Below are 22,621 nucleotides of genomic sequence, written 5' to 3'. Positions count from 1 at the left end.
TTGTGGTGGCTGCCATTGTTGTTCTCGTTTTTTTTTTGTTTGGTATTGGTTTCTTTGCGGAAGTGTGTGTTGGATCGACTCGTGATACCAACTTAGGAAAGGAATTTGGTGAATATCTTCCACAGTTATCTTGTGGAGATATGCTTCTTATTTATATTAGGAAAAATATTAGATTTGTTACAGATTTAGAATATATCCTAACAAACATAAGAAGAATTCAAAACTGTTTAAAGTCCTAGTTTGTAGCCTATGGACTAAAGTTGTTGAGAGTCTTTGGGAAGACTTGGTGTGTTAACTAAGTCACGTACTAACAAAAGCAATACAAACAACATATGATCCATCTAAGCGTATCGTATAATTTTCCATTACAAGAGAAGAAAAAAATTGTGCCCTCAACTCAATAATCACAAGGTTGGTGGGTAAAAAAATGAAACTAAGGTGTACTAGCCATTTCTATTTGGTATGCCTGTGCAAATGTTCTTCCCCTTGATCACGGTACAGGATAATGCCAATTACTGCCGCTGGGCAGTACAATATCACAACAACTTTAACAACAAACAAAATCATGGTCCGCTTAGTAAGTCAGTTGGACCTCGTTGGGTTATTAACTCTACTTCATGTTGATCGTGATCAACGTTGGCAATAAGAGTAGCTGCAGAAGACGATTGAGGATCTGAAGGTCGTCTAGGAGAACTAGATGGGGATCCACCTGGGCTCCCACCCAGTGTTCTAGTTGGAGTTTTTGGTTTCTTCCCTGTCCCCCCTTCAGCTTTCTTGTGAACTGCATTCTTATGCCACTGCTTCAGTGCTTTCGATGTTTGCTCGTCAAATATTGACTTCTTCATGGTTGACCCCATCTGAAAATATCCCACCAAATTATCGTTAGCAATCACTTACTAAGCTTCAGACCAAAAAATCTTCTTTTTCATTTCTACATATGGTCTTCGCTTTACATTTAAGTTCCATCAGTATTTGTATAAGTAGTGAGACAAAAGTACCTGAGTTACGAGGGCATAAAGGGGAAGTGTAATGTAGCTGCACATAAACTGAACTAAAACCCTGCAACATATGACATAAAACTCAGCCATGAATTCAGAGGCACAGCCATTTTGATCTTTGCCATAAAGCATCTATCAACTCACTGGATTAAACTCTTACCCCAGAATAACTCTGAGAATTATCAAATTGAAATTTTGATGGAAGCAAGATCTTAACCCGAACTCATACTGCACAAGAATATGCATCTGTTATCTTAATATCGTATGGCAGAAAACCATAAAAAAATAATAAGGAGAACTGCTATTCATTACCCATATCCACAAGAAATATGTTATCTGGAACGCGTTCTGCAACATAAATAAAAACGATTGTTATCCAAGGACAGTTCAGGAGTGGCCACAACCCCCATAATATGACATAAGACATACGATACAACTCCCATAATACAAAAGGTTACTGGATAGTGCAAGAATTTTAAATAAACTCAAATGATGACTTTGTATATTAAGTCTAACAGAGAAAGAGAAGAAGCATGAATTTACCTGAAACAGAGTGAAATGTATTAGATAAAGAATCAACGGAGGCCAAGCAAACCAAAAATGTCTGTCACTGACTTGAACAAGAGGAATCCCTTGAACAACTGCATGTCTTTGTTGGATTTCAAGTGCCATTTGTGTTATGATAGCTTGAAGCTTCGTTCCGACAGCCAATATTACCTGTGTACATTCGTCCATCAGAATTCGTGTTTATGAAAGAAGCATCCTAACTTCTTTGGTTTAAGATATGAATTTTACTTACAAATAGAGGCGTTACGGATACCCAAAACATTGCCTGCCATCCTGAAATAGAATACAACGGCCTAATGAACACAAGCCTTTCATTCTACTTAAATATGATTGCCACTTTTATTTTTACTAGGAACAAGTTCGAGAAGTTAACTGACCACTAACATTAAGAAGCAAGTAGAGAACCACGGAAGCCCATAACAAAGGACTGCAGAAATCAAAAGGAGGAATAAAAACGTAAGATCGTAAAAACTATGACTAATACAGAAAGTGAAAATTTGACTCTATTGTTTTGGCTTCTGAATACAAAAAATGGAAATTTACCTGATACCGACAACTACTTTGAAGTCATCTTCTAATGACCTTTTGATATATTTTTGAAAATTGAACTTACTTCCGGGTGCTAAATGAACCTACCAGAGCAAAATAATCAGCATATATAACAACACACATCAAAAATATGATAACTAGCTAGTTAGAATAACTCACGGTTACAAATCCATTACGCATGGTATGGTAATCGGCCCTACGGACAGAACGGAAAAATTGTCGCAAGAAAGAACCCTGCAAAAGTGGAACATAATGAAGAAAAATCAAAATTCGAAGGCTGTAGAAGATACAATGAGCACAAAAAGTGGTGATCTGCTAAATATGGCTGGATGAAATGAACCATCTATTGTTGGTGTCTCCTGATAGTGCTTATTATTGGAAATACACATGCCATACTATCAATCAGGAATCGTGAAATAACAAGCAATCTTCAAAACATTTTAATTCAAGATAATCAACATTATGTCTTAGGAAGATTGAGAGATGGTCTTACAACATAGAAGAAGAACCGAGTTCTAGTCCAGAAAGTTGCATGAGACTTCACAAAAGATGTCTCGTGAGTAAGCCTAAATCGTGCAGGATCTGCGTGAATGTTGTCATCAGAAGAAACGTGGTGATGGTAGATGACCAGGAATTCATGTTTGAGAGACTATGTAAACTGCTAATACAAGTATAAGATGAAAAAAATCCGGTGCAATAAATTACCGTTTGAATCTTCATAGTCATGGGATGAAATCTCTGACTCCCATTCCTTCCACGCACGAATCTGCATGGCATAGCACCGAGGGTAAACAGCAAACCAATATAAAGTCTGATTTAATAATTAGTATAAGCAGGCTAGCTCCATAAGTACAGCATAATCTGACTTAATATAAGCAGGCTAGCTCCAAAAGTACAGCATGTCTGATTTAATATAAGCAGGATAGCTCTGAACTGAGCTTTTACAAAGCCATGTCAGCCCCCCATCATTATCAGGAAACATGAGGTGACATGATTAGGTTCCTTCTCCCAATTCGATTTTATAGCAGGTCATTCTTTTGATTGATGCTGAAGACTGATCCTACATCTAGATGCTTATATCTAATTAACCAGAAATGCATTTGTTACAAGAAAATGGTGAGGGTAGTCTATATTTATACACACCTTAAGTCTTCCAAGCATCATTGTTGATGCACTAAATATGACATGAAAGATGGCCAAAAAGAATATGAAGATGTGCAGCTGATGTAATCCATGTAAAGATATAAGTGGCTCAAAACCCTGTTGACAGAAATCAAGTTAGGAATGGAATGAGGGACAAGACTAGAAAATGTTTTATTACTTCAAAAATTCAAGGATGGCATTCAGAAAACATTTACTTACATCCTTGCATTGAAAATTCTCTGAATCAGCAGACAATACTCTACGGTTATCCCACAAAAGCCTCCGATGATGGTCACCAGGCCCATGTTCTGATTCACCAGCTTCATGGCCACTATCAGTGGTGGGAGGCGAATGTTCACCAGTCTCGTGTTCTGATTCACCAGCTTCATGGCCACTATCAGTGGTGGGAGGCGAATGTTCACCAGTCTCATGTTCTGACTCACCAGCTTCATGGCCACTATCAGGCGAATGTTCACCAGTCTCATGTTCTGACTCACCAGCTTCATGGCCACTATCAGGCGAATGTTCACCAGTCCCGTGTTCTAATTCACCATCACCATGGCCACTATCTGGAGAATGAGGCGACAGTGGTGGCACATGACTAGTGTCCGCATCATGGTGGTTGCCTCCATAAGCACATGGCAGCATTGTATCTGCAATCCTCAGGGGAACACAGATTTTGGCAATGTAGTTCTGGCCGAAAGTCAAGAGTAAGGAGATAAATCCTAGAACCATCAACTCTGCAAACAAGAAAAGAAACGACCGGTTAGCCATACATAAAAGAATGCATCAGAATAGAAAAACCAATACGAATGGGGAACAATTTTCTTTTATTTTTTTTGGGTGTGTAGTGCATATGAATAAACACGGGATGCGTTGGTACCTCCTTTAACCTTCTCAAGAGCTTCATATAGAGCTAATTTTTTTCTTTCTGTAAACCACTGAAATGGAAGTATCGTATGACAATTAGCTAATAGCAAAGACAGTATTGAAATCAACAAAACGAAACCAAAGAAAATGACAAATCAAAATTTTCCATGTTAGACAGTCACCTCAAAACTATGATCCATTCAATTAATTATGACCCAAGATGGAAATATGAAATCAAATACAGCTAGAACCCATTTCAAAAATCAATGTGGGCAAACCTAGTTAGAGAAAAATCTATAATTTTACGCCGTGGATAACACGTGATAAAGATGTTCTTACAGAGAATCGATCCTAGCTCAAGAATTTCATGCGACATTGCTAAAAGACAAATCCAATTTATTACATGATCTGCAAAAAATCATACCTCTCCAACACGATGAAGAACCTTTTCAAGTATAATGGATAACACAATAATAACAGCAACAACAATTGCAACTGCCCATGTTGGTGTTTGATCAAGCTCTCTTGAATGTGATGTTGCACCTCTGTTCATATCTTCTCCCATGATTTACCAATTATATTTGCAACAATACCTTGCGCATATATATGTTGTTTAGATGGGTGAGTTTTCAATGTACACATTCAATAAATCCTGCATAGATGTCTGATCAAACAAAAATCTATCATACAAACACGGGAGACAGAGAGGAGGAGAGGAAAGAGTTTCTCTTTCTTTCTTTCTTTCTTTGAATGTCTGAAACTTACGATGATGGTGGTAGCGCGAAAGGAGTGCAAAATCAATTTATTTATTTTTTAATTTTGGTCGGTGGCAATTTCTGTTGTCATTTGTTTTCTCGTACATATAGAAAAAAAACCCAAAACGAAACAAATTCATTTGTTATTTAATTACACCTTCTGCCACTCCAACCCAAGTGTTTGGGTAAGCTGCTCTGTCTTCTATCACCCTGTTTAATGGTAATTGATATTAGGACGGTGTTATCTTCCTGTCATTGCCATTAATCGTATCACGTGAGAAATTCCTGAACCGATCCGAATCTCCGGCATGAGGTTACACCCATGTAATTCAATGAGCTACCTTGAAAGTTGAAAGTTTGTTGGATCAGCGTTTTAAGTGTAGTCCGTACTATTTGTGTCAATGGATTAGTGCGATCAAAAAGAGATAAAGGGCACGGATAGTTTATTTAGCAATTAGCATCAAGCAAGGATGAATACTAGATGGTGTTGGCCGGATATTCTTTAGCATTAAATCACGGCCAGGGGCGAGCCGGAATTTTGTTGGGCGAAGTCCTGTAATTAGGGGATGTAATTAAGCATAAATGATCTTGTATGTCCAATATCTTAAAAAATTTAAATTTGGGAGCCAGCCGGGCTATGCACGCCCATGCTTCAAGCTGGCTCCGTCCTTGATAACCGCCCACATAAAGAAATTCTTTAGAGACCGTCAAAGATACGCGTAGGAAATTTGTATTTCATATGAATGGAAATGTAAAGATTTTAGTGTAAAAAAAAAAAAAAAAAAAGGAATTGTAAGGATTTTAGTGTAAAATAAAGCTCTCATGTTGAACGGTAAGGAAACCCTCGCTTCCTATTAGACGAAATAAGATTTTCATGGCTTTTGTGAAACAGGAGCCTTGGTGAAGACACTTGGCAATTAGATAAAAAATTAGGGAAAGAAAATAAGAAGGGAAACCCCATGTTACCATGTTTCAAACTCTAACATCAAAACCAAATTCAATTTGGAATTCGTTATTATTTCGATTTCAAAGTCGTGAACTTATCATATTCGGAAGCCGTAACTACGTTAGGAAACCAAAAATAAAGGGAATTTAGATAATGTTGCTAGCCTGCTGCACGGTTGATTCCGTATCACATCAAGGTACATGCAACATCTCATGACGTGATTTTTTTCGGCAACAATTATTTTATGATTGCTCTTTCTAGTTTACCCGTATATTTCGTGTCTTTTTTTCCCATGTCAGTTCAAGTGGAGGAGAAACTCAATCAAATTACGAGAGATTTTTTATGGGGTTCTTCTGCGTCAAAAGAAAAATTAGTTTGGTGGCTTGGAACAGAATGTGTAGACCCAAGAAAGCTGGTGGTTTAGGCATCAGAAACCTCAGACAAACCAACAAAACTCTTTTGTCAAAATGGACTTGGAGATTCACTACTGAAAAACATCATTTGTGGAGAAAGATCATCCAAGCTAATATGAAAGGGAAAGCTTCACATTTGATGGTGAAAGATTCTAATCTTCCTCATGGCAGGGGTATATGGAAGGGAATACAACTTCAAAAGTCTGTGATTGAAGATTCCTCTACACTAGATATCAGAAGTGGCAGAGACATCTACTTCTGGTGGGATAAATGGAAATACAATCAAACTTTGAAAGTCATATTTCCAAAAATCTTCAAAAATTTTACACAGAAGGATGCAAGTATACATGAAATGGTTGAAAATAATGCTTGGAACATCAAATTAAGAAGAAATCTAAATCATTCAGAGATGCTGGAAACGATGCATCTTTTTGAATGGTTAGGATCTCCTCCTTCTCTCACTGATCAGAATGATGTTCTAAAATGCAACCTTTGCAGAAGGATTTTCTACCAAAAACTGCTACAACTGGCTTATAGAACTTGAACCATTTCCATATAATCTCCTCCCTTCACGATACATATAGGTGAAATATGTGCCTCCAAAAATTCAGATCTTCTTGTGGATGGCAGTTCAAAATGCAATACCAACTACTGATAACCATGTCTATCCACTAGAGTATATACAATATGTACAATATATATATATTTGCATGTTATGTTTTCAATATAGCATGACTTGAAAGATACGTTAGGAATGAAACAAGTTCAACTCAATATTACTAACCTCAAGTGGAAGGATGATGTCGTCGTTGTAGTCGTTTCTTCTTCTCTTTTTTCAGGTCTTCGGAGTAATACTTGTATGTCTAAACATTCCTAGACTTTCTAGTCTAACCCAAACGAAGTTGACTCTAGTATTTAATCAAGCGATTCTAGATGAGCTTTGATACTAAAATATGACAACCAACCGTGACATACCACCGCTTGGTGAGTTCAATCGAGTTATGCTCTAACAGAACTGATCCCTACCTACATTGGGAGTCATGGTAGAACCGATCCCCATATGCAAAATCGATTTCTACAGTCACGTACACTTTAGGGTTTGTTGATTTGAGAAATTGGGTTTGCAAAATAGAAAAGTTCAAAATGTCGACATAATAAGTAATTTGAACATGTGCACAAATCTTATGTTTAATTGTCAAAGATATTCCTTGATACTCAAGGTGAGATCCCATACCGAAATGTTTGAGAATCTTTTTGTTGTTCTCGAATATATATGTTTTGTTTTTCCAGCAAGAAAAATATATCTCTGGAAAATATATACTAGTTAAGTATCTTTTATGCTAGCTAATATGAGTTATAATCAAATAGAGATTTCGGCTATACAGTTGGATATTGGTTGGAATTAGGCAAAACCGAATCTAGGTGCTTATTGCATATTTTGAAAACGTTTTCGTTTACGAAAATTCCTTGGTGTCCAAACTATCTTGGTCTATGAATGGTGAAATTTGTTCTTCTTACAAACTCATCATGAGGCAGGCACCTAATTTTGTGGTCACTTTTGTAGTTGATTAATAGTATTATACGTAATATTATCTTGGAGAGAAAAGTAACCTAACTAGGCGAAATCTCTTGCATCCGCTAGATTAAAGATTTTTTTGGTATCACAAGGGTCTACAAGTACAGTTAGTGGCAAACTAGAATTTCATTGTTATGTTAGTTTTCGGTTATTGATTTGATTGACTAACGGTTGTTAACTCTTGATTGCTAGTTTGATTATTCTTGAGAGCCTTCTCTTCTGACATAAGGTCACTCAAACTAGATTGATGGATTAGCGGTAGTTAAGATCTGTCTTTAGATCCGACATTGACTTGTGATCATCCATTGTTAACAGACTTCGTTCTATGCATGATCGATCATAAGTTGGAATCAAGTTTGGTTGTGCAGGTACATAAGAAGACATTGAAGATTTGAAGACAAGAAGATTTCTTATTGGTTTCGTATCTTTGTGATTTGCTTTGTGCACAAACTTGATCGGCTAGGATCCGACTATATATCGTTTATCTTTGATAGGCGATTGATTAAATAATCGTAGTAGATCGACAAGCTATCATTTGGTGGTATTCTTCATTATCCGATTATGATAGTTTATAAGTTTAGATATGATTATTTCGGTAATCTAGATTTTGATTGATCTAAACCGAACAATAGAGTTTATTAATTTAAACATAAAAGCCTTTGTTGTACTCAACACAAATCTCTGATTTAATTCTTGAGATTGATAGAGCGGTTGCCAAACAAATTAGTTATTTACTGTTTAGAATACGATCCAAAGGAGTTGAGTGGTTGAAGTCTTCACATCGGCTGAAGCAACTTAAGATAGTGAACTCTATCTTGGGATTCACGTACGTTGGCCAAATGGGTTGTAGGAACGAGGATACTGAGGAAACTAGGTAACTACGGGTAGATTACTTGGTCTCAATTATACGAAGTTTCTAGTGTTCTTTGTATAGCGGCTTAATTATGAGAGTATTCAAAATTTGACTAGGTCACAGGGTTTTTCTGCATTTGTGGTTTCCTCGTTAACAAAATATTGTTATGTTTTACTCTTAGTTTCCGCAATTATAATTATTGTTTTAGTTATAATTAAAAGTAAATACATTGTATATTAATCCAACACTTGGGTTGATCCAATAGTTGTGTTCGGCTTCGGACTAAAACTATATACCAAGAGTATACCTTTTGGTTTGCTATCTTCTTGACAATCTCTGTCTATATTAAATCACGCAAGGTATTAGACTTATCGTTTGATATCAAAAAGATTGTGGTGTACTTGGTACCCTCGTCATTTCGAATACGAAAGGCCGGATTGCTCCCAGTAGAGCATGACTAGTTGTCTTATCATCCATTTCCAGCAAGTAATAAGATAATTGTTTTGTTAATTACTATAGAAATTAATAACGAAACTATCTTTATTACAAGCTACCGTTGAATCAATAAATTCCTTATTGTATAGCAAATCAGTAGGTCTTGCCCTACTAATTCCACATTAAAAAACACCAGCTTCAACTTGATCAACATTCGATTGATGAATTAATTATGAAGGTGTATATAGAAGATAAAGAAGAAGAAAAAAAAATCAACGGAAATATTTCATCGATCGACAAAGGATTGTCAAATTTCTCTGATCAATCAACAAACCACCGAATTAAGCTACTAAAATTTACTAGTAAAAGCAAAAAATGTTTCTTCATTTTATGTTTAGCATTTAAACAGTTCTTGAGGAAATCAGAAAGAAATATAAAAAATGGTTTCTGCACGATTTTCAACAAAAACAATGATTTAAGGGTTTAATCAAAAATAAATTAAAAATTAATGGGATATTTATAACAAAATCCTCCCACGTGGTCATGAGCATAAGAAGCTTCTTCCATTACATGAGAGGCTTCACTACAATAGTTAATTGAATGTTGTTGTTAGAGCATTGCTCGATCGAACTCACAAGTATTGCTATCTCAAACTTGTTGTAAAATTTAGTTGATCAAAACTATATCTTGATTTTTAGTTTATATTTAGTCAAGTCTCTAATTAGGATTATAAGTGTATAGTTGAATATTCACCGCGTTCTACCATTTGAAGGCGAAGATCAACTGAAGACATTTGGAGAAGTTCATTGTTAGAGCACTGCTCGGTCGAACTCGCAAGTGTTGCTATCTCAAGCTTGTTTGTCAAGTTTAGTGCTCAAACCTATAAGTCTTGATTTCTAGTATACTTATAGTTATGTCTTGGACTAGGATAAATTGTGTAGTTGAGATTTAGACTTCACGACGTTCATCAATTGAAGACGAAGAACTACTAAGGAGATCTTGTGGAACTTCATCAACAAAAGGTATGTGGAGACTGAAACTCATCTATCACTCGGAAAGTCTATTTCTACTCCATCTCCTATTTGAGACAAAAGTTGTATAGCTATATAGTATTCGATTTATACACATTTGATATTTGGAGCTGAGTTTAACTCGCTTACATATTTCTCGAAATATGTGTTCGTAAGCTTTCGCTTTAACCAAGTTTATCTTATATTCTTGATGAAAGTCAAAGGATGATCATGTGAAAATCGCTTTGTAACATCTTACATGATTTATGTGACATAGTTTTTTGATGTAGACTCGGAATGTTTCGTATTGATCATTCGATCACTCGAAAATTGTTTTGAAGCTAATAGTTTGTGTGAGACGGCTATTGTCGCCTTCTAAGAATATTTCAACCATTGAAAAGGATTTTAGAACTACTAACCTTAATTGGATTACAGACATAGTATGCGTACTTGCATATATGTTGATCTTAGATCGGTGTAGTATGCATACACGTATGTGTACTGGCAAGGTCAGGTGAAGTCCGGGAGCTAGAGTATGCGTACCCATATGCGTACTGGCGAACTCAGTTGAAGTCCGGGAACTTTGGTATGCGTACCCGTACGCGTACTGATTTTAACTGATGTTTGGATGTGTGAAAGTATGCGTACCCGCTTGCGTACTATCGAGCGCAGTCCCAGTCCGGCTACTTAGGTATGCGTACCAGTTTGCATACTTAAGTGAGTTATGTTCTAAAATTGGTTATGTCATGAGCCAATACATTAATGTGATAAGGAATGCAATCTTTTGCAAACCATGCTATATAATGTTAATGAATCGGTTCAAGTGAATCAAACCGATTTTGCTTCAGTTATATCTTGTATACTTCTATTAGAATATAAACAATTGAACAACTCCAGAACTAGTTTCATTTGAGTCATTTGAACTAGTTGTATGATTAAGATGAATAAGGTTGATATGAAAGTGTTCATGTGGCTAACTTCGGTTAACTATTGTTGAGCCAACCTAGTGTACACGTTTAGGTATGGTTACCCATATCTAAATGAAGGTACATTTCATTTGTGTGTAATAATCTAAGTTCGATCTAAAGGTTGAAAGATATTAGCTTGAGTCTAATCTGGTTTTCAGGTTTTTATCTATCTCAATAGACTTTTCTGTGTGAGAAAGATTTATTTATCAAGTCTTCGACTTTGGGTCGTAGCAACTCTTAGTTGTGGGTGAGATCAGATAAGGTAATCAAGTGCGTGGAATACTGTTGGGGTTCAGAGACGTAAGGAGGGAAAATATACCTTGATCAGTGTGATATTGGTTATGGCTCAACTACATTCCAGTTTGAAGTTCATTGCTAGTAGGCTAGTGTCTGTAACGGCTTAATACAGTGTGGTGTTCAAAGTTGTACTAGGTCCCGGGCTTTTTCTGCATTTGCGGTTTCCTCGTTAACAAAATTTCTGGTGTCTGTGTTATTTCTTTTCCGCATTATATATTTTTATATAATTAAAATATCACAGATTGTGCGTTAAATTCAATCAGTTCTTGAATCCGGCCTTTGGATTGTTGATTGACTTGATTGACACTTGGATATTGGTTTGTGATACCGTCCAAGTTATTTCTCTTATTCAATCGGGCTCGCAAATTCCTATTTTTTTGATTGCGGATTGAATTGAGAAATTTAGATATAACTCTTTGATATACTTTTCTAAAGATTGAGTCTGACTATCTAGTTGATTCTCTTGAAAGTATATTGGAGTTAGTCCATATAGATTGCTAAGCAAAATATTCACTACACCATTTTGGCCGATTAGAAACAGATTCTACATGTTACAAAACAGGGTAGTAACAGGCAGGTTCTGCTTCAAAAGGTGGCGTGACAAATATTTGTAACGACCCTATAGCTGTTACGAGTTTTGGGTTGTAACAGGCGTTGTAACAGACCTCAGCTGTTACTACGTGTCATTTTGAAACAACTTGACCCTGTTACTATTTTTTTGTAACAGGGAGGTCGTAACAGAGCTCAGCTGTTACTACGTATCATTTTAAAACAGCTTATAGCTGTTACTACAGGACAGGTTGAAACAGCTTGTAGCAGTTACGAATTTTTTAGTAACATCAAAAAAAATTACTTTGACCTGGATAATATTGACCATGGTCAGTACACATTCTGCCGGAAATACGTCGGAATTCAAAATAACCTGCAAATCTTTCATTCCATCCATCTCATAGATTCAATCACACATTCAATAATAACTTCCTTTGTGAACAATAGATTGTGTTCTTTCTACATTCGAATTGGTTCGATATTAAAAAATAATCCTTAAGTTTTATTCTATTGCGTAGTTCCTAGCTGTGACAAAAGTAACTCACGAACTGGAAGTAAGTACAAGTACCAGTCCACGTACTTACCCATTAAAATATTTTCAGATGCATCAGAATTATTTCTATGAAATAATCAACATTTGAATAACTCTTTAAAACACCTATAGACATATTTGATCACATTATAACCTATGGTTATGACTCAAGATCAAAGTATAAATTGTTATATGAAAATGGTTAAGCTTATGGTTCATCTAGCTAGTTTCGGCTAACCATTCATGAACAAGTCATTATACACGATTTGGTTACAGTTCATCCTAACCAGAGTGTATATTTTGTTGTGTTTATCTCAAGTCAATTATTCATCTAACGGTGGAAAAATACTGTTTTATTCCAAAGCTACCTTAGCTTAAATCTAAAGCAACCTTCGATCTTGAAATTATATAAAAGGAGAACCTCAAGCAACTGATATTTTTGAGTCCCTGACACTCTTTTTATGTGTCCTAGTTGTAAACTAGAGTCGCACTCTCCTTTAAACCTTTTTCGGTTTAGCGACTAAAAAGACTTTTCTTAGGGATTCGTGAAGCCAGATCCGACTATCTTAATCTTGATAGTTCGTGTATCTTGATCTTGTTATCGATTTTCGAGTTTATCTCCGATCAGGTAAAATTGATAGAATTCGCAAAGTTCTTCGTCACAAACTTTGTGATTCCACAAGTTAATTCCTCTATAACGATTCTTTGTTGAAATCAGAGTAGGTTTTACTTGTGAGGTGAATAATAATCTAGGTTGTTATTCGGGAGTATAAGTTCCGGATTTTGAGGTTTGCTAGACCTAGTATACTGCAAACGCTTTCCTATCTCACCTTGATCTAACTATCAAAATGGAAAACACATATAGGATTTTCTGTGGGAGGCTGATTGGTTTAAAGTCTTCACTTAGGTTGAAACAACTCTTACGCTTTAAAGAATCTCAGCTAAGGGAATCAATTGCACAGAGTCTTGCGAGATTCAAGAGGCGTAAGGAGCGCGACTATAACTGAATTACTGTGACAGTGGATTCGGTCTCAACTACATTTCAGTCCGAAGTATTGATAGTAGGCTAGAGTCTGTAGCGGCTTAATACAGTTTGCTATTCAAGTCTGGACTAGGACCCGAGGTTTTTCTGCACTTGCGGTTTCCTCCTTAATAAAATTTCTAGTGTATGTATTATTTCTTATCCACATTATATTGTTTATTTATATAATTGAAATATCACAGGTTGTACGTAAATTCAATCAAATTAGATAAGTCCATCTTATTTTTGGACACGACTTGATTGATCTTGGATATTGATCTTTGGTATCGTCCAAGTACTCTCACGGTATAATCAGGTTCACGGACTTGTTTCCATTTACATACTGATTGTAAGAGAAAGAGATATAAACTCTTGATATAATTCCTGATTGAGATTCATTAAGTTGTAACTCTCGAAATTGTATTTGGTTTTAGTCCATACAGGTTGCCTACGAAGAAGTTGGTGGTGTATTTTAGTACCCCCGCGTTTTCAGTTGCTATTGAATCTGGGTTTATCAATCTCATTTTCATTATATCTGATGTCTTTTTTGTAGATTAACAACAAAAATGCGTAGAGAAACCTAAGTAACAAAATTTTCATATGATATATACATCTAACGATAAATCTATCTAGACGAGATTGTCAAACTTCTAAAAAGATGATTGACTAATATGGATCCGAATAAGAATTGGAAACAATAAACATCTAGAGTATGTCAAGATGTATTCTCTACCAACTGGTAAGTTTTTCTAATTAAGCTTCATTCTCACTCATAATTACAAGTCATTGTTAGCAATTTTCTTTTTATTTATTGCCTTTTAGTATCGTTATGTTCAATATTATTTCAGTTAAAACCAAAATCTAATAGTCCAAAATTTTATTTTTTTTGTTATTATTGTTTCATATGTAATTATTAAACACATGGTTAATGGTACATGTGTTAAAGAAGTCATCGCTAGTTTTAATCTAATAATAATAAACTATTATTAATTTCACCAACTCGCTACAACTTTACAATACTAGTCTTTTTTTATGTGTTACAAATCCAGAATACTTGGTTGCCAAAACTAAAACAAGAATATAAAGAGTTAACAATAAATAATTTTAAAACAAACTTATGTGGTGTGTTGAGGCGAGTAATGTTTTTACTTAAGGTTTTTGATGCCCTGTCCTAGATGCTGATGCAAGCAATGGCATATGATTCCAATATTCAAAAATATCTTGTTGCCAACAAACTTGAAGTTTATTAATGCACTTAAACTTTTTAGTTTTTATTTTCTCTTGTCTTTTCTAATATATATGTTGTCCATCTTTCGTTATCTCTTTCTAATGGATAAGAAGGGTTTATATAGATTCAAAGGTGATTTTTAGAGAAATCCTTTTATTCAGAGTCACATCCTTTGGATAAAGAGACTTAAATTTAAATTAAAAAGGTTTACTCCTATGAAGAGATATGTTCATTCACAATTTGATTCAAAGTTGAAATGATTCATATGAAGGAAAATACTAATTCATTTATGCCTATTCGTATTAGATTTGATAAATGGCCATAATATAATGTCTCAACTACCATGAGATTCAACCATGGCCATCCTTTTAATTCCCTAATTATGTTTCGACTTACGCAATTATCATTTAATTGTACATGAATGAAACTTTCATACAAAACGCGGTAATACAAACACTAAAGAATTCATGCATAGAGCTTCATTGTATCAGGAAAAATGGTTGTTGGCCTTGAATCTTCCTTAGTGTGTACTTACCGATATTATTGGTCGATTAGTGACCCCGATGTCTTGAACTATTAAACCTTATGATGTAAACTTATGCTTTAGATGCCATATAGTTTATTTATTTACATATTTTATTCCCGGGTAATTCTATCCTACTATGAACTCTATAAGTGTTTTAGAATAACTTAGCTTCATAGTTCTCATGATAGTGACCCCACTTGTCACTCGTATAAATGATATTCTATTATAAGTATCCTGCAATGCTTTCAGTAGGAATCATTAAAATAAATTCTTAACCTTATCCGTGACAGGGAACATTAATACTCATCTTAGGAATGGGAAAGAAAAAGATCTCCTTCGGTGTTTTTTGGCGAGTAATACATAACTTAATTATCCAAGTTGAACCTAGGCCTCAAGATCTCCAGTCGCTAGGTTAGGTTAGTGTTGCAACTTACTCGTTTATTTTTATTAATTAAAGGGATATAATCCCATTCCTCTTGATGAAACATTTTATGCTCTCTAAATAGGTCACGATCCTTTTGACTTGTGTACTTAATCATAGTCAGTAATCCAATTTAGTTTGCGTGTTTAAAAGTAGTTACTTTATGGTGTTATGTCAATGATATATTTCATGATAAGTACCATAATATTCCGGAAGGCAAACTATGTGTTCTTCCCAAATAAGTGTTTGATGAACAATATTTATTTTAAAATACATATACTCTGTCACACAATAATATACATTAAAGAAAATCAAATCCATTCTACTTCTTATACGACTTTGCATCCAAAGCTAAGGAGTCTATAGTTAGGGCTGTCAATGGGACGTAACCGATAATCTAAGTCCCTATAGGAAATTTTCCGACATAACGGTAATCGGAAATCGGTAGTTGAAAATTATCGGTAATTTTTCTCTTGCCGAAGCGGTAACAGTTGAGGCACTTAGCGTTAGGTTAATTATCGTCACCGGTAATTATTGTCACACATGTATGTTGCACGTGTTGGTATTACCTAGTTATCTCATGTATTCTTGTTCAATCCCGTCGGTGTCTACAGAAAGTCAGGAAAAAAAAGAGATCGAGAGAAAGAGATCCACATACTATGGAGAGAAATATATCGAGGATTCAATAGGTACTTTCTTTCAAGAAATTTAGAGGGAATCGAGGATTCGGGAGCTACTTGTTTGTTTTTAAAGCAAACTACTTTCTTTCCTTAATTTTCTCAATCTTGAAATCTTGGTTATGCTCAGAAAATATTCCATCAAATTGAAATCCCATATATGTTTATCTGGAATACAATGATTATACAGTATTCTAAAAGCCCTTACCCACTTGAATCAATTTCTCTCTACAGTTTGATAATTCAATCTTGTGTCGTTCCTGATAATTTCACTTACACATTTACATTAACTGCTTGTGCTGAATTAAAACAAGCCAAATTTGGTAAAACATTGCACAATCAAATAATAAGGAATGGGTTTATGTATTTAATTCTTTGATTCAAATGTATGCCAACTCTGGTTCTTTTGTAAGTGCTCGTATGTTGTTTGATGAAAATTTTGTAAGAGATGTTGTTAGATACCGGTATTTATCGGTAAAATCACCGATATCCGGTAACTTAATGGAACGGTAGCGGTTTAGATTTTTAGAATTCCGTCGGAAATTATTGGTAGCGGAATTCCGATAGGAAATATCAGTAATGGTAATGGATGAGCTAGTTACCGTTTCGATAGGTTCCATTAATAGCCATATCTATAGTTGATATTTCTACCATATTTCTTTTACAAGAAATACATAGTTTCCTTTGATTTTCAAGCAACTGTAAGATATCTTTCAAATATTTCTTGCTATGTCGCATAGACAATTTCCAAACTTTCTCTTTGATATCTTAGGTATGTAGACGTGGCTTACAAATTTCCTAATTTGTCACACTTGAATATCGACAATCAACTAACATATGTGAAAATGCGGGGGTCTAACAACCACACCCAACAATTCGTTTGGCAATATGAGAGGACTTACTCCAATACACTTTCTAGAGAATCATCTAGACAGTCAGACTCAATCTAGAATAAAGTATATCAAAAAGTGTAATATCTCGATCTCTCGATTTAATTCTTACTCAAGCAAATATAAATCTGCGAGTCTAATTAAATACAAGAGAGATAACTTGGATGGTACCAAAGACCAATATCCAAGTGGCAATCAATGTAAACCAACAACCAAATGTTAGATATTCTAATTGATTTATCTAACGCACAACCTGTGATATTTCAATTATATAACAAAATATAATGCGGAAAAGAAATAACACAGACGCCATAATTTTGTTAACGAGAAAATCGCAAATGCAGAAAAACCCCGGGACCTAGTCCAGTTTGAACACCACACTGTATTAAGCCGCTATATACACTAGCCTACTACCAATTAACTTCGGAATGGACTGTAGTTTAACCCTAATCAATCTCACACTGATTCAAGGTACAGTTGCGCTCCTACGTCTCTGATCCCAGCAGGATACTATGCACCTTATTCCCTTAGCTGATCTCACCCACAACCAAGAGTTGCTACGAACCAAAGTCGAAGACTTGATAAACAAATCTGTCTCACATAGAAAAGTCTATATGATTGAATAAATCTGTCTCCCACAGAAATACCCAAGAGTTTTTGTTCCGTCTTTTTATAAATCAAGGTGAACATGAACCAATTGATAAAACAGACTTATATTCCCGAAGAACATCCTAGTATTATCAATCACCTCACAATAATCTAAATCGTATAATGACGAAACTAGATATTGTGGAATCACAAACGATGAGACGAATATTATTTGTGACTACTTTTCTATCTTTCCTATCAGAGAAATAAATCTCAAGCTAATTTTACAATTGTACTCGTACGATAGAAACAACAAGATCAGATCACACAACTACAAGAGAAGTAGTATTGATCTGGCTTCACAATCCCAATGAAGTCTTCAAGTCGTTAACCTACAAGGTTTAGGAAAACCTAAGGTTAAAGGAGAATAGAATCTAGCTATACAAATAGTATCACACAAGAGGTGTGGGGATTAGGTTTCTCAGTTGTTAGAGTTCTCCTTTATATAGTTTTCAAAACAGGGTTTGCAATCCAAGTTACCTTGGTAACAAAGCATCCAATAATCACCATTAGATGAAAAACCTGATTCAACCAAGCTAATATCTTTAAAGCGTTAGATCGAACTTAGCTTGTTACACACAAATGAATTGTACCCTCATTTAGGTTTATGTAACCGTACCCAAACGTGTACACTCATGTTGGCACAACAATTAGTTAACCCAGGTTAGCCATATGTTTACTCTCATATTAACCTTATTCATCTTATCCATAACTAGTTCAAATGACTCAAATAAAACTAGTTAAGGAGTTGTTCAATTGTATAGAAGACACAATTGAAACAAAATCGGTTTGATTCACTTGAATCAATCATGAACATTATAGCCACCGTTTGCAAAGATTGCATTCCTTAAGATTTAAATGTTTAAGTTCATGAACAGACCTATTTGACAAAATAACCATCTTAAGTATGCGTACGAGTATGCGTACTTAAGCAACCGGATTTGAGTTTGTTAAGTTCCCAAACTCAACAGAAATTCTCGGTTCGAAAACTTCCGCCAGTATGCGTATGGGTACGCATACTTAAGGTGGCTAGTATAGGAGTTTGTAATTCCCAAACTCCGCAGATATTTTCGGTTCGTAAACTTCCTCTAGTATGCGTACGGGTACGCATACTTAAGGTGACTAGTTTAGGAGTTTGTAATTCCTAAACACAACAAATATTTTTGGTTCGAAAACTTCTACCAGTATGCGTACGGGTACGCATACTTATGCTTTCTCCTTCACAAATTTTGTATACACACATATGCATACACTTGGTTCCTGGTTTATGGATTTATACACTAATTTGCGAAAACATTATATATGCTTATATTCAAAGATGGTTATATCATCAACTATTAATTTCAATCATTGAAACTTTCTTAGAGGACGTTATATAGTTGTTGTTCACAAACTATTTTTCATCAAAGCGATTTTCAATTTATTGAAATTATCACAATGAAACATTCCAAGGCAACACCAAATGAGTGCATCACACAAAACATGTTAGATTTAACTCGGAAATTTTTATATGATCTTATTCGGACTTTTCTCACGAATGTAAGATGAACATGGCTAAAGCGAAAGCTTGTGATCGAATTTTATATAGTGGTAAGAAGGTTGTCGTTCACTCAGACTTTGTTGAGATTGATTCTAGGCTTAAATACTAAGAATAAGAAAATATATACAAAATATGTCACAGGATGAAGAATTTACTGGGACTCAGGATTTCACTGTTTTTCATATTCACGTGGTTCAGAAATTAATCCTAGGAAATTATAGCTCAAAATAAAAGAAATATTAACTCTATTCTTTGCGAAAGTAGATTTAATAAAACATTAATTGTAAGTTGTGAGCATGACGCATCAAAAGTAATCAAAACTAAGCATGTGACATCAGACAAAATAACAAATAATTAATTGAAATCATAAAACAATTAAATTCTATGCACATAGTTATAAACAAATTAATTTAATTACCAGATGGGTGAAAAACAACTTCCTCAGTTGTCCCAATGTTGGGTTTAGCTTCTCATGATGCAAACACACTCAAAAAGATAATTCATTGCTCAAAAGGTGCTTACAAGGATGATAATATGGGAGAAATAATTAAAATCCGGGTTTGTAACAGTTATAAGTGTTACAAACCAGCTATTACAGAGAACAATATATGTGAACTGTCACTGATGCTGTAACATACGACCCTCACCCCTCTGTCGTTGTCACTGTTGATAAACGACTGTCTCTGTGCGTCTAAAGTTCTTCGTGTTCTTCAGTGTACCACCAGAAAACAGTTTTCCTGCAACTTAATTTTCAGCTCTGTTGAAGCTCTAACTACTCCCCAAACTCTACATCCCCATCTGTGACTCCCAAGACTTGTTTATATACCCACGGTTCCTCCAAATTATCTCGAATAAATGCAAATAATTCTCCTCTTTACCCGAGAATAATATCCTGCCATTTTCCGGAGATATTATTCCCCTTTTCTATTCCTGTGCGTCTTCTGGTGGTGATATACTCCAAATGCGTTGCTTACACGATCCAGGAAAGTCAAACTCGTGCAGACACAAGCCAAACAGAGTTAAACTCATGTAACTTCCATATAAAGCATCACCTGCCGGAAATATTCACTTCCGTCTGTTCCACGTAACCTTCATATTTTATCGAATCCGACTTGCATACCTTCCGTGTTTAGGTGAAACAGGTTTGTATCTATCCAAACCATGAGATAAATACGCCAAAACAGGTGGAGTATAATTTTCCCGCCAAATCAAATGTTTAAACGAGGAAGATAGGGGTGCCCTTATAACTTCCTGGGGTTCCTTTAGCGCGATGGGTTCTAATGACAAATTTGGGTTACACATAACCGTGGGTGTCCTTTATCCAATCTGAGAGTCTGCATAACAAATATCCTCCGGGAGGTGTTTCGCATAATTTTTCGAGCCGATTTTTCCAAAAATGTTTATTTGCCAAAAATACCTACACACACATAAAACACCATAATTAGTACAAAAATCAAGCACTAACAATAGAGACACTGAGGACAATTCAGACACAAAAATGTGTCTATCAATTACCCCCAAACTTATTATTTGCTAGTCCTCGAGCAAAACTAATTTAGAAAAATAAAAATGACTTCACTTAGCACGTGCAGCAAGCCGTTAAACCGCTAGGTGGCCCTAGCGGTGGAGTGTTGTCTCCGGAGGGTTTACCAGAGGTGTACCCACAAAACCTTTACTCCATACCCTAGCTCTCTACGCAAAACTTTGGAAGGCACTAAAGAATCTCCTTGGTTGGCATACAAACATTGACTATAGGAGGAAGTGCCCTGATGCGAAATTCCAATTGCTGTACACGAGTTTGCACTCAACATACTAAAATTCATATATAAGTGACAGAGCTCTACTCAGATAGTTTCTAGACATCATAACCGGAGTTAACCAATCACATGAAAAGATCAAGAAGATGGATAAAGAGAAAAAATAGATGTTTAAAGTGAACGGTGTTTCCCATATCTGTCTGAAGGCCTCTTCCAAGATGAACATATCCTAATGAACTGAGATACCGGTCTGACTAATATCAACACAACTGGCATATACAAGGGGACCAGTGGTCGATAAATCTAACTCTAGGTCGACACAACTGGCATATACAAGGGCACCAGTGGTCGACTTTATTGAATTTTTTTTTGTGTGGTATCTCAATCATTCTATTTCACCCTAGCAATGGTAACAACTTGAATCGTGTGTCCCACCAAATCACTTAAAAAAATAAAAACATAAGGATTAAGATTCAACGAGATATGGCAAAACTACCATGTTTTTTTTTTAATTCTAACACCTGAGCTCTGTGCTTTTATGAATAGACTCTTTAGATGTTTCCATCTAATCAGATTGGTTCCTCAACTCCTACAACCAAGATGTTCCCATCCACTTAGATTGGTTAGTGTCATCCTTAATAAACATAAATTTCTAGGCTTTGGAGTTTATTTATTGCAACTAAAAAGTTTCTCCCATACCCCCAAACTTAAATCTAACATTGTCCTCAATGTTCTAAAGATAAAATTAAAAGCATGAACAAGGAGAAACTGTTACCACTCGAAGCAAAAGAGTTAAGGAAAGATATTACCGTGTTGCAAGAGATTGGGTTACCTCCCAAGAAGTGCTAAGTTTAAAGTCTTCAGCCAGACATCGGAAGGAATTAATCACCTCATATAATCATAAAGTAGTATCCGGAATAACTGTGGGTCATCTGGATCAAAAAGTGCTAACCACAAGAAGAGGAAACTACAACAATCCAAGAAGAAATTGAACATACCCTTGTTTAAGACAACTACATCTAGTTGTGGTTCAGGTTCAGGATCTATAAAAGGGTCTAAATAAAAAGATTTCATCGGTTGGATTTCTTCAAAGGTATTCTGAAGATCAGGCTGAAGAGTCTGGAAATACTTAACTAAGAACTTAGAAGCGCATAACAAAATCCTGAATAATAGGGGATCCTCTGAGTCAATCAGATTTGACTCACACATCTAACCACAATGAAAGAGGTGGGCTTCCTTAAGAAAATGTGTCGACCCTATTTTCCTAAAGTAATTAGGTTTAGTCTCAAAACTTAATAACTGACACATCTGAAAATCATATGTTCCCACAATTGGAAGAAAAGTTTTTGGTGGGAAAACAAAGTCAATCTTGGTATCATAGCCTGGGTTAACCACATCAACCATAGGATGGGTTTCTAACAACTGAGCTCTCTTATGGACACAACTAGGTTC

The 22,621-nt window shown here is 35.4% G+C and overlaps 1 protein-coding gene across 1 annotated transcript; it reads right to left on the bottom strand.

The window, feature by feature from the left end:
• Positions 1-308: 308 nt before the first annotated feature.
• LOC113289642 (MLO-like protein 5) lies at positions 309-4,963 on the bottom strand. Its single transcript, XM_026538965.1, has 15 exons — positions 4,552-4,963; positions 4,141-4,198; positions 3,477-3,997; positions 3,258-3,374; positions 2,820-2,880; positions 2,608-2,696; positions 2,274-2,348; positions 2,109-2,197; positions 1,943-1,992; positions 1,798-1,838; positions 1,542-1,715; positions 1,311-1,346; positions 1,159-1,226; positions 999-1,059; positions 309-857 (listed from the first exon to the last, which is right to left on the bottom strand). Exons 1-15 carry the CDS (start codon positions 4,690-4,692, stop codon positions 564-566), a joined length of 1,875 nt encoding a protein of 624 aa, XP_026394750.1. The 5' UTR covers positions 4,693-4,963; the 3' UTR covers positions 309-563.
• Between the last annotated feature and the right edge of the window lie 17,658 nt (positions 4,964-22,621).

This window comes from Papaver somniferum, chromosome 6, assembly GCF_003573695.1.
Source record: "Papaver somniferum cultivar HN1 chromosome 6, ASM357369v1, whole genome shotgun sequence".
Classification (NCBI taxonomy): domain Eukaryota; kingdom Viridiplantae; phylum Streptophyta; class Magnoliopsida; order Ranunculales; family Papaveraceae; genus Papaver; species Papaver somniferum.
This window is presented reverse-complemented; position numbering and strand designations above follow the sequence as displayed.